General features: G+C 51.7%; 1 protein-coding gene across 10 annotated transcripts in view; it reads left to right on the forward strand.

Annotated features, from left to right (window-relative positions):
- Positions 1–12,720, forward strand: part of ZBTB7C (zinc finger and BTB domain containing 7C) — a 353,239-nt gene that overhangs the window by 304,959 nt on the left and 35,560 nt on the right. For 4 of the 10 annotated variants that reach the window (XM_070513092.1, XM_070513093.1, XM_070513091.1 and 1 more), the window contains 2 exons: positions 2,383–2,510; positions 5,181–5,332. The exons of the other annotated variants lie outside the window; for them this stretch is intronic. In XM_070513092.1, the coding sequence (XP_070369193.1) occupies positions 5,298–5,332 (35 nt within the window). In that variant the 5' untranslated portion in view covers positions 2,383–2,510; positions 5,181–5,297. The remainder of the gene's footprint in view (positions 1–2,382; positions 2,511–5,180; positions 5,333–12,720) is intronic. 10 annotated transcript variants of the gene reach the window in all.

Below are 12,720 nucleotides of genomic sequence, written 5' to 3' on the forward strand. Positions count from 1 at the left end.
CATGGGCTCGCCCAGGCTCTCTGGAGTGGCAGAAGCAAAGGAGGAAAGGTGGACAGGTTGATGGCTGGTCCAGGAGGAACATGGGCTCTGTCCTTGCTCTGGCCCTGTGGACTCTGGAGGCTGGCCCACCCCTAGCTGTGTGCAGCCATGACGGGGACTGGCCCAGCCCGCGGCAGCCTGTGTGTCAGAACAAGTCAGTCCACATCCCCTGGTGGCGTGTCAGCCACAGCCTGCTGTCAGATATCTGGTGTGAGGTACACCTGTGCCCGTGTATGGAGATCACTGATGAGGGCCCTTCAGATCGACGGAATGGTGCAGAGACCGTTCCTTCCCGCACAGATGCACCGAGGCCCACAGAGGTGAGATGGTTTGCCAAGGCCAGGCAAGGACAGATGGGAACTAGAATGATGCCTGGGAATTATAAATGCCAAGCCCTTGTCCTTCCTTTCATCTGCATCAATTAGTGTCTGGTTGCAGCTCCCTGAGCTTCACCTTCATGAGCGCCAGTACATGAAGTCTGTGGACCCTCACTGGGGTCCGTGGAGAACTATAAAGAGGTGTGAAGTGGAAGGCGCAGTAAATACCCAGATGCACTGTCATTTACAGGTGGCACTGATGACTTCAGTGTGCAGGCGAGCTGTCTTCACTCAGGCATTTGAGAGTCACACGTATATGTCTGTCCAAGTACCAGATCTACTGGGTAGAGGAATCAGGACGGCGTCAGCCGAGGAGCCTGAAGGGTTTAGGTTGACAGCACGCTGGCCCAAAAGCCCTTGTATTCCACGCAGGGCTGATCTGATCCCGGGCTACCGCCTCACAGCTGATAGAGACCTCGAGATGTCCTTTCCACACCAGGTGGGCTCCAGATACCATTAGAATGTCAGCTGGGCTTGCATGTGTGGGGGACATCTCCCTGTTTGTGGAGGAGCAGTGGTGTCTTTAGCCTTGTTGTGTGGCTGCTGTAAGTTTCGACAGTTCTGCTCACGGAGGAGGTGGAAGGGTGAGAAAGGAGCTTGCTTGTGCCCCGTAATCCCTGGGCCCTCGTCCACTGGCTGCAGACTAGGCTTTCTTGCCAGCAGAGGTGCCTGTGCTTGTCTGCCTGGAAGTGGAACCACAAACCCTTTCCCCAGGACCCTGATAGCCCACAGGCATGAAGTCCTGGGGGCCACATCCTGCCCTACAAAATGGAACCACTTGGCACCATGAGAGCCCACTGGGACAGCTGGCCTATCAAGTGGGCTGGAGCCCACTGCCTTCTCCCAGTGTGAGCGCGTTCTGCCATGAGTATGGAGCCCGAGAGGCTCCAACCAAGAGGTGGGCTGGCTGCCTTCTCCTTGGGCCATGGTGGCTCACTAAGGCACAGCCACTTTACCGCTCTACTGAGGGAGGTGGTGAGGAGAGGCTGAGGCAGCCAGGAAGCGATAGGTGAGGGAACAGAGTGACAGCACCCCTGATCCCACTGTGGATGAGTTTGTCTCCTCCAAGGGAGGTGGACGCTGGGCCCATTTTATTCTGACCCTTGTAGAATTAATCCCCAAGATGCTTTGACCCTCCAAGATGGCATAAGGGATTTTCTCTTTTAAGAGTGGGTTATACTTTTAAAAACTAGGGCTAAATGTTTTCTTTCATTCATTCATTCATTCACTCCATAAACATTCTGTGCCTCTCATGTGCAAGGGGCACTGGGCTTGACGCCATAGAACCCACATGATGCAGGAAGTCATGACTTCCATGTGGTTGAACTAAGAAGAGCCTCAGACCCCTTGGCTTCCAGACACACACATGTGTGGCATCCTGACACATGCGTGACCCCCAGCAGGGCAGATAAGCTACCCAGGCCTCAGTTTCCCTATCTACAAATTTGGAATAACTGACTTTTCAGTTCATTCAGCTCTGAATACTCTATAATTCCCCCAGGAATCCCCTCCTGGGCATATACTCGAAACAAGTGAAAACAGGGACACAAACAAGTCCTTGTACATGAATGTTCATGGTGGCACTATTCACAATAGCCAAAAGGTGGGAACGACCCAACTATCCATCAATGGAGAAATGAATGAACACATTGTAGCATAGCCATACATAGAAGGGGCAAGGGGGTAAATTGTTGAATTTGCCTGAACCCACCCTGAGGAGGAAGGAATAGAGAGGGAGGGCAAAGGAGCAAGCATTCCTTTAGCACCCAGTTCTAGTGCCAGGCATTGTCTTGGGTGCTTGTAGATGGATTGTGTGTTCCATCTGCAGAGGACAGACAGGGTGTCCAGGGAGGCTGCAGGGTCTTCAGCCAGTGGTCCGATTTCTGCAGGTGTAGACGGATTAGCCGACAGAGCAGGTGGGGCCGTCCTAGACGCCTCCATTTAACCCGGACACTCTCCCATTCAGGTGCAGGGAGGAGAAAACCAACTCTGGGAAAAAGCAGAAAGGATTTACCTGCCCCTCCCCACCGGAAGCAGCCCTGGAGTTCTTGCTCAGAAACAGCTTTGTGGTTTTTGCTCCTCCGGAAGTTGCAGGTTAAGCCCTCGGATCCCATCCTGGGAGTGGGGAGGTGGGAGGTGGAATAAGTCAACCCAGATGGTGCAGTCATTGCGCTGCTGCTCCTCTCAGCCAAGCCCACAGGAGGGGAGGCAGAGCTGCTCTTGGGCTTCCTGGAACTGCAGGCACCAAACAGGTCCCTGGAGGTTCAGGCACGCGCCTCCTCTCTGGGCTAGCTGTTGCCACTTCCATCCTGCTTCCTTCTTGTCGTCTTGGGGCCCTGGGCTAGAAGCCCTCCCACATTGCAACCCCACCCCAGACAAGAATGCAAGGAGCTGCAGCCAAAACCCAAGGGCGCCTCTTGTGTCCCATATCTCCCATAGAACCAGGTGGGCATTTGGGTGGGGAGAGAAAGACCAGGTGAAAACCGAAAGTCTATTGAGTAGGCTGTTTAGCAATGCCTTCGATGGCAGCCCACACGTGGAGGAAGCTCACTGTGCATTTCTTAGTGATAATAGCTGTAGCCCTGTGGGGTGGGAGAAATGGGGCTTGAAACAGTACACTGAGGAGAGGCCTGTATACTGGGAAAATGGTGAAACACCCCTCTTCTAGTCTCTTCTTGTACCTTGTGCCACCTCCCTCTGCTCTGTGCACTTTGACAGATGATGTATTTTGATGCCGGCAAAGGTGTGAGTCTAATTAACTAGAGAGGTCAGAGAGTCAAGAAAAATTGGAGAATTAAAAAAAAAAAATGGTGCCAGTACATTAATGACTATGTGACCCATCACAAAAACAGCACTAAATGGGAAGGACTTTGGCCAGCAGGAGACCTAGGTTTCAGTTCCTTTGATGAACCAAGAGTCCTTGACCAAGCCATTTTCCCTCCCTATTTCCCCGGCTACAGAGCGCTGAGAGCTTTCTGCTACATATGCTTTGACTCTGTTCTCTCTGTTGGGCCAGAGAGAGCGTCTTTGAGAGTAGGCCCTTACTCTTCTCTCCATTCTATCACTGGAAGGTTCTTGGGGGTTGGGAAGACTGGGTCTCTCTCTCCCAGACCGAGTTCTAGCTTATTTGACGTGAGGATGTCATGAAAACCGTCCTCTCTATGCAGTAGATATGTCACTGAGCCAGCTTCAGTGCGTGGTTATCCACACAGGCTGCTGGGATGTCCTAAGTCATTGTGCTCTGTTGGGGTTCCCTGGTGCCCAGTGGTACTCATCCATTCATATGACAGGCACTCACTGAGCCCCTACTCTGTCCTAGGCCTGCAGCTGGGGGGCTCGAGGGCCGCCAAGACAGGGAAGGTCCTGTTCCCAAGAGCTCACGTTCCAGGAGGCCATGTCACTAGGCCCCCACTTCATGCCCAGCCAGGGGCTGAGAGGCAGGACAGGGCCTAAACCCTAAGAAACTTAGATTTCCACTGGGGACCACAGGAAACAAATTAGAGTGAAGAGAGAAAAGGGAGAACTAAGGACAGGGGAAGAAACGAGATCCAGGATCAGGACCGGGGCACTGAGCAGAGCAGGAGGCGGGCAGGGGCCGAACCACCCACACCAGCAGCAGCAGGGCCCAGCTCAGAAGGAAAGCGGGTGGGGAAGCAGGGGCGGGGACCAGCTGGCCAGCCACAGCCAGACTTAGCCCTGCAAAAAGGGAATTGCAAGGTCTTGTTGGGTGGGGAGGGGAGGAGAGGAAGAGGCGGAGGGGGGAGGCGAGGCCTTCTCCCTGTTCAGATTCAGGGCCTGTTCGAATTCTTTGGCCCACAAGAGCAGCCTGCTGGGAGCCTGTCTGTACCTGCCCGCGACACTGCGCCCGTCCTGGCCCCAGGGACTCTTCTGTTCCCATTGTTTCCCGCACCCCACACCCCAGCCCAAGAATAAAGATAACCATCCCCTGCCCACCACCGCCCGCCCTCCCCACCCTGGTGACTCAGGCTGGTGGCCGGGTGGCAGCCGCGCTTCTCAGCCTGGCTCCGCTCAGCTGCCTACATCTGCTGCTGATTTGCTGGGCAGAACCAGTAGCCTTCATGTCTCTGTGACCTAAATTAGGGTGGGGTTTCTTTCCTGGATTAAAAAAAAAAAATGGTACCTTTCTCCCCCTGTGGTGTGCAGATTATTATAGTGTCTGCTTGCTTCCAGGGGACAAGAAAGAAAGTGAACTGGGACAAGTCCAGTTTAATTGCGATGTACAGCTGCCCGAGGTCTCCTGTCCACTCTGGCCAGTTCTGAGCCAAACCAGTTTTCCATGGCCAAACTGGGCCCGGTTTCCACAGCGTTTCCTGTCAGGAACTTCCCCCGCCCAGTATGTGCTGTTAAATAGGATCCTTTTCATTCCTTTTCCTCTTATAAACTTCCCTTTCAGGTCATCCTGAAGGGAGAATGGGGATGTGGCCGGGCAGGGGGAAGGGGACGCCAGGCTCCCTTCCCAAAAGGGCGGTGGCTCTGGAGGGAGGCCAGCAGGGTGCTGGCCAGGGTCAGGCACCTGGGGTCCCAGGCCCAGGACAAAGCACAAAGTGGCTTCCTCCTCTGCAGTCTGCCAGCTGCTTCACCCATCAATAAGGCTCCTGGGTGCCCCCTCTCCTCCTTTCCCCACAGAGGAGGTAGTTACCGGTGAAATGGGATTTGAGGAGTAATGGGAAGAGGACCCCATCCTAAAAATATATCCGCCACAAACTTCCCACAGGAAGTGAAATTCTACCTTTCCCGTTTCAGTCCGTGCTTGTCTGCTTGTTGCAAGCTCCCAGGGGAGGTACTAGTAAGGCTTTCCTGCTCCGCTCACCCCTGCATCTGTCTGTTGAGTCGAAGGAAGCTGGCAGCTGACCTTCGGGAATGGGACATGGGAAGGCTGCAGATCACTGGGAAAGGTGAGCTGGAGGTGGGCACCAAAGGCAGACCTGGCCAACTGAAACCATTGCCCAGGGCCTGGCCGGGGAGAAGGGGAGAGGGAGGAGGTCAGGGAGCGTTGACTTCTCCTGGCCCTGGGCTACAGCGTTCAGAGGTGTCATCTCCCCAGTCCTTGGATCTGATTTGTAAAGTGGGTATTTTGTTTCCTGTTTTGGGTATTCTTACCCCATTTTGCAGATGAGGGACTTGAAATGCAGAGAATTGAAGTGACACCTGATCTCACACAGCTGGGACTAGAAATCATGGCTGTCTGATTCGAAAGATCAAATGCCTTCCTCATACCCCCGGCTGCCTCAAAGAAGCATCCATGCTTCATTCATTCATTCATTCATTCATTCATTCATTTATTCATTGTAGAATATACATAACATAAAATTCACAATTTAGGTGATAATTTAGGTGTATAATTCAGTGGCTTAAGTACATTCAATTGTTGTACAACCATCACCACTATTCATCTCCAGAAATTTTTCATCTTCCCAAACTGAAACTCGGCATCCATTAAACGAGAACTCCCCCTTACTTCTCCCAGCCCCTGGTAACCTCCATTCTACTTTGTCTCTATGAATTTAACTATTCCGGGTACCTCATAGACGGGAATCATACAATATTTGTCATTTTGTGACTGGCTTATTTTACTTCGCACAATATTTTCAGCGTTCATTTATGATGTAGCATGTGTCAGAACTTCATTCCTTTTTAAGGCTGAATAATATTTCATTGTATGGACAGACCACTTTTATTTATCCAGTCATCTGTTGATGGATTTTTGGGCTGCTTCCACCTTTTGGCTACTATGAATAATGCTGCTGTGAACATGGGTGCACAAATATCTGTTTGAGTCCTCACTTTCAGTTCTTTTGAGTGTATACCCAGAAGTGGAATTGCTGGGTCAGATGGAAATTCTGTTTAATTTCTTGAGGAACCGCTGTACTCTTTTCCATAGTGGCCACAGCATTGCACATTCCAGCTAGCAATGCACAAGGGTTTCAAATTCTCCACATCCTCACTAGCACTTGTTATTTTCTGAGTTTTTTTGACAGCAGCCTCCTAATGGGTGTAAAGTAGTATGTCCTTGTGGTTTTGATTTGTATTTCCCCTAATAATTAGTGATATTGAGCAAGAACTGAGCATCTTTTCATGTGCTTATTGGTGACTTCTCTATCTGGAGATATGTCCCTTCGAGTCATTTGCCCATTTTTGATTTGGGTTGTTTGTGGGTTTTTTGTTGTCATTGAATCGTCCATGCTTCTTTGCTCAAAATTACAGATAATGAGGAGTCTTTCAGAGAATCTAAAGTCATCATTTCTGTTCATAACAAGGACCCCTGGGTGAGCTGCAGTGCTCTCTGGATCTGATAAACAGTACACATAGTGTGTGCCTTTGTGTGAAGCGTGTTTGATTGCTTTTGAAATATCTGAGAATCCATCGCTCTTGTGAAATTTTCATTCATTTATCATGCACGTGTTAAGAACCTACTACGTGCCAGGCACTGTGCTGCAGACATAACAGGAATCCGACATGGTTTCTGCCCTTAAGTACCTTACATCCTGCTGGGGAAAAGTAGTTACAACACAGAGTGATACATGCACGTTTGCTGAGCCAGAAATCCCCATATATAATCTGATGGGAATTTTTGGTGCACTACGCTGTGCTCAGATGGGCTGGGAAAGGGGAAAACCTAGGCTCAGAAGGAAGCTACAAAAAGGATCAGCACAGAAACATCAGGAAAGAGGAGGGTTGGAAAGCCAAGGGTCTGAGTTCCTAGATTCTTCTTGTCTGGAAGCTACCATGATGGCCTGTTGGCATCCCTTCCTCCTTCGTGGCTGCTCTGGGCTTCTAGTCGGGTATGGACTTTTAAGGGAGCAAAGGGGTGTAAGGATGCAAAGTGTGACTCAGAGGGGAATCGCTGAGCTCCTGGTGCTGTTTCAGGGAGGGGAATTTCCCTTCCCAGGAGAACACTGTGTGGCAGAAGGTGTGGCCCCCACGCTGAGATGGAGCGTTCTTTCCAGCTTTGCTAGGGCTTTTGACTGCCCACTGGCATAGGGGACAGCCTTCCTCCTCCTCTCCTTCCTGCTGCCTCTAGACCTCGACCAGCAACATCGCACCGGTCCTTTTCTCTGGCTGACCCCATCTGATGAGAGTGTCTTCGTAGCTGTCACAGCTGGAGGCCAGGTACCAGTCTGCATCCAGGGGCTCATATACAAGGATAACTTTAGAATCAGGCAGGCAGGACCCGCCGTGTTACCTTCCAGGATGCCATGGCCTAGAAGGATTCCATCCCTCCCTCAACTGGACGGAAAACTCCTTACGGACTTTTGTTTGCTGCCACGTGCCGCGCCTGGCACATCATACACGTCTAAGCTGTATTTATTGAATGGGTGAAGGAATGAGTCCCTGTCTTCCTCCTTGACATTCACTTGGGTTCCCACTGAAGTCACATAGACCTGAGTTCGGGTTCTGGCTCTGCCCCATGGGAGCACTGACGCTTTCGGTAAGTCACTTCATCTCCTTGGGCCTCAGCTGTCTCACCTGTGAAACGGCGAGTGATTCCTGGAGCCTCATCTACAGAATGTGCATTAAGGGCTAACAGAGGGCCTGACACATCACTTCCCTCTCCTCCCCGCCCCGAGGGGCCAGACCCAACTCCCCTGAAACGACTTCCGAATCACTCACACCCTGAGCCTTTGACCAGATCTTCTTTCTGGTTTCCCACCTTGGCTCCAATCCCACCCTTCATTCTTACGTTTCTCAGGGGCAATAAACACCCTTTTTCTGCTCCATTCACAGGGCAGTGGGGAGGCCTTACAGTCTAGTGGTTAAGAGCATAGCCTGGGAATCGAAAGGAATATTATCCTCCTCAAGATAATGCACATTCAGCTCAAAGCCTTGTTCCTGGTGATAGAGCCTCCAAAAAAATGGCAGGGGCAGTGGTAGGAGAGATGACACCTCTCCTGGGCCTCTATTGACCACCAAGTGGGGATTTCTTAGTATGTCATGAGTTCTCACAGCTGCCTGCCATGTGCCAGCCCTGGGTAGACTGTGGAGGGTGGCCTGTCCTCCAGCTGCTCACAGGCTGGGGACGACACAGGAGAAGGCAGGTAAGATAACTAGAAAAGCGCTGTGTGACAGCTCTCTGGGCCTGCTGGTAACTCCAGTCAGGCGCAGAAGAGAGGAATCGGGGAACGTCTTTCAAAGGGAGAGGGTATGAACTGGACCCTGGAGAAGGGCTAGGAGCTGAGATGACAAGGAGGGGAAAGGCCTTTTCAGGTCACAGCAGGAGAGAACTGGGAAAGAGGAGAAGCGTGCCACCCACAGAAACACCTGGACAGGGAGGAGCCCAGAGGTGATGAGGCAAGATGTTCCTTTAGTCAATCAATGAAGCAACAAAGATGAATGAGCACTTCTCTGTGCCATGCCCTACACTGGGGCTGGGGAGACAAAGGTGGGTGGGATGCTGTGTGTACACAGGCGACCTATCTGGTGGGTGGCACGTGCTCTTGGTGGAGGATGGGAGGGTGCAGAATTTGTCCCCTTTTCAAATCATAGCGCCCTGCTGGCTTCTCCCGCCATGATGTTCTTGGCCTCTACCTGAGAGGGAACTGTGTGTTCTGGCCCCAAAACTCAGACCACAGAATGGTAGATTGACAAAGCAAAGAGGACCCTGAGAGCAATCCATACCCGAGCTCTCAAGCTGTAGAGAGCAGCTGACCCACGTGCTGGGGAGCTTGTTAAATCTGAAGATGCCAGGAGCCCACCCCCGAAGGTTCTGATTCATAGGCCTTGGGTGGAAGATGTGTTTTTAATAAGTTCCAAAGTGACTCAACTGTGGTTCTCAGCCTTGGCTGCACATGGGGACGCCCTGGGGAGTTTAAAACACTGATGCCCAGGCCCCATCCCTGGAGAGTCTGATTCAACTGGTCTGAGGTTGGGGTCCAGACATTGGTGGTTTTAACAGCTCTTGTGGTGATTCTGAGGTGCAGCCTGGGTTAAGACCCACAGGACTCAAGTTTGAAGACCACTAACTCAACTAACTAGCTTGCATTAGTCAATGTTCTCCAGAGAAACAGAACCAATAGGGGTGTGTGTGTGTCTGTGTATACACAAGAGAGAGATTTATTTTAAGGACTCAGCTCACATGATTGTGAAGGTTAGCAAGTCCATAATCTGCAAGGTAGGATGGCGGGCTGGAGACCTAGGGAAGAGTTGATGTTTCGGCTTGAGTCCAGAGACAATCTAGAGGCAGAATTCTCTCTTCCTCTGGGGATCTCAGTCTTTTTTCTGTTAGGCCCTTCAACTGGTTCAATGAGGCCCACCCATTATGGAGGATCATCTGCTTTACTCAAAGTCTACTGCTTTAGTGTTAGTATCATCTAAAACATACCTTCACAGCTACATCCAGACTGGTGTTTGACCAAAATCTGGAAACCATGGCCTCGCCAAGTTGATGCATTAAATTAGTCATTGACCACCTCATTTTACAATAAGGGAACTGAGACCAGGAGAAGTAGAACCACTCATCCAGGGCCCATACCTCGTTCTTTCACTGCTGTTTTACTTGTGATGAACTCGTAGATGGTAAGAACCATGGAGAGCCCTTAAAGGTGAAGTCTGACTCCTTCACCTACTGAGGAAGATATGACTCAAGTCAGCCAGCCACCCTTTCCAGGTCTTGCATTTTGGCAATGAATAGAGCTTGGGGCTTGAGGAGAAACACCTGTCTGTGATCATGTGGATGGGCCCTGCCTCTCTCTCTCCAGTCTGTGGACTCACTCTTCAAGATCTTGGGAACAGGAGAGGGGGAAGCTGTACATCAACTCTCCCTCTAAGTAGAGGGTGAATTGGGAGGCCTCCCCGTGGATGCCAACTCCCTACATTTATATCCAGGCCCCCGCGGTATCTATAATTTTGTGGCTGCTTCATCTATGCTTGGGTCTGCACACTTAATGCCATCGTCCACGGAGAGGCTTTCTGCACACCCGCCTCCTGTTCAGCGTTACATATGGCTTGTGAAATAGAGTTTGCTTTAAATCCAACCCAGTTAGGATGGTTGATCTTGCTAGTTGCATGTCACCCCCACCCCTACCCAATGAGGGCTTGGCAGCACCCTCATCAATGGGGTGTGCAGATCCTCTGAAATAGGCATGTGATGTTGGCCAGAGATGGTGATCCAAACAGAGTCTGGATGAAGCAGGCTATGGGCAGACGGAGGACTCCAGAGACACGTTGGGCACTGAGCCAGGCCCCAGGGGACACCCTGCAACAATTATGGGGCTCAGAAGGTGCATGGAGTGGAAGCCAGAGGCTCAGCCGGCCAGGAGATGATGCCTGGCTGGCAGATGAAGGATAGAGCAGGTGCCGCATGCTGGAGAGAGGAGCCCTCCAAAGGCAGGGCTGCCTCACACCAGAGGCTTCCACGGCCTGCTGGGGCTGGATCCTGGCGCTGGTTGTGGGGGAGCAAAAGGAGGCAGAGGACAGAGCTGGCAAGTCCTGGCCCCAAGCTAATTCCAGGGTTGGGGGGTGGATTGAAAGATGGGCTGCCCCACCCTCCTCATCTGATGACAGAGAACAGGCGTGCTCGGATAAGACTGCTTTTCCAAGATCTCTGGACAGGAGGCTGTGTGGTGTAGTGGAGGAGGCCCCAGGCCAGGAGTTCAGAGACCAGCTGGGGCCCAGCGACCTGGGTGATCTCAGGGAAGCTGGTTTGAACCAGAGCCAGGGCAGGAGGTCAGGCCTCCACTTCCTATCCCAGAGGGCTCTGTCCTCTGTTCCAGAGCTTTGCAACCAGTAGCTTTGTGCCCAGACACGGACCCCCTCAGCCCTCCTGTCAACTGAACAGGCAGCAACCTCTTACGAGCCCTCATACTCCTGGGTGCCATGAAAATAGTATTTCTCTATGGTTTCCGTGACTGAAAAAGTTTGGAAAGCACAGCTCCATACCAGTGTTCCCTGCGGGGTCCCTGTCACACCAGTTCCACAGGCTATTAGAAAGTGCTAGGCAAAGCAGAAAGATTAAACAAGTTTGGGAAATGCAGAGTTAAAGTTAAACAGGTTTCTTTACTATGGGCTTTCCTGGCGGGGGGGGGCTGTATGTGTGTGAAACAGCCATTGTGAATCTCCTACAGGGCTCTGAGATTCAGCTATCTCAAGCATGTTTGTGTCATTCAAAGGTCACGGTTGCAGAATAAGAGACAAGAACTTCTGCTAGCTAGCTATCACTCACTTTAGATTCAAAATCCTGGCCACAGCGTCCAACCGGCTGGGCCTGGGTTATATGCTCGTGAGCTCGCTGCCTGGGGTGGGAGTGGAGGGAGCCCCACTTCCCCAGTGGGAGGTAGGGTCTTGCTTCCCACCAGGGCTCTCACAACGGGGCCCCTCCCAAACCCAAAAGCTGTGTCAGGTCTTGGTGGTTGAAATCTTTGACCAGGGAGTCCTTTTCTTGGATGGGAGAGAGAGGATACTCACATCCCCAAGGAGCCAGGATGAGAAGCCTGCTGTGGGCTTTGCCACTCAAGACTAGGCTGGGGGTCTCTTTCCGCTGGAGCAGAATGCAAGGTTCTCTCCTGGAGAGGCCCCCTCTGCCTTCAGCCCCCCTTCCTCTCCCAGTTCCTATCACCATTCCTCTCCTTTGCACACCTCGCATGTCTGGGGGCACGGACAGTGGGCCAGAGGTTCACGGGGCAGATTCCCTGGATCTTCCAAGGGGACGAGCGGTTGACCCAATGAGCTCACACCATCACTCTCGGGCTTATCCAGAAATCCCTAAAAACTTGGGTGCAGGATAAAAATGGCTTTGTTGGTTCCCACCAGCAGAGTTCCTCGTTAAAATCTCCACTGGTGGGAATTCCCAGTGGAGGGAATGGCAAGCTGGGTGGCATCCTGTCTGGCAGGTAGAAGAGATGTACGTTGGGGTGAGTAGGGCTTCGTAAGTCATCCTCCAGCCACCCCCATCCAGCAGCCGTCACATGTGGACCCCGCCCTGCTTCTGTTTCCCAGTGGACTGGAGCCACCTTCTCATCCTTCATGGCCACGTTGCTCAAATTTCCAACATAATTATCCAACCTTGTGTTGACGGTGAGTCGGAAAGTCTTGCTTAAGAGGACTGGATTGCCAGAGATGAATATCACTATTGCCACCATCCTTATTAATGAACATTTAAGAACCTGCCACACACGAGATCCCATGAAAGTTCTGGGTTGGGTACAAAAAGGAGTTTGACATGACTTCTACTCCTACCTGCCAGTCCTTTAGGCCTCAGTTTTCTCAAAATCTGCAAAATGAGGGCATTAAACCAGGTAGTCCAGGCAGCCCCATCACTCTAAATATATCTCTTCCCAGTGGGTGGTTG

Source organism: Equus asinus, chromosome 7, assembly GCF_041296235.1.
Source record: "Equus asinus isolate D_3611 breed Donkey chromosome 7, EquAss-T2T_v2, whole genome shotgun sequence".
NCBI classification, from domain to species: Eukaryota; Metazoa; Chordata; class Mammalia; order Perissodactyla; family Equidae; genus Equus; species Equus asinus.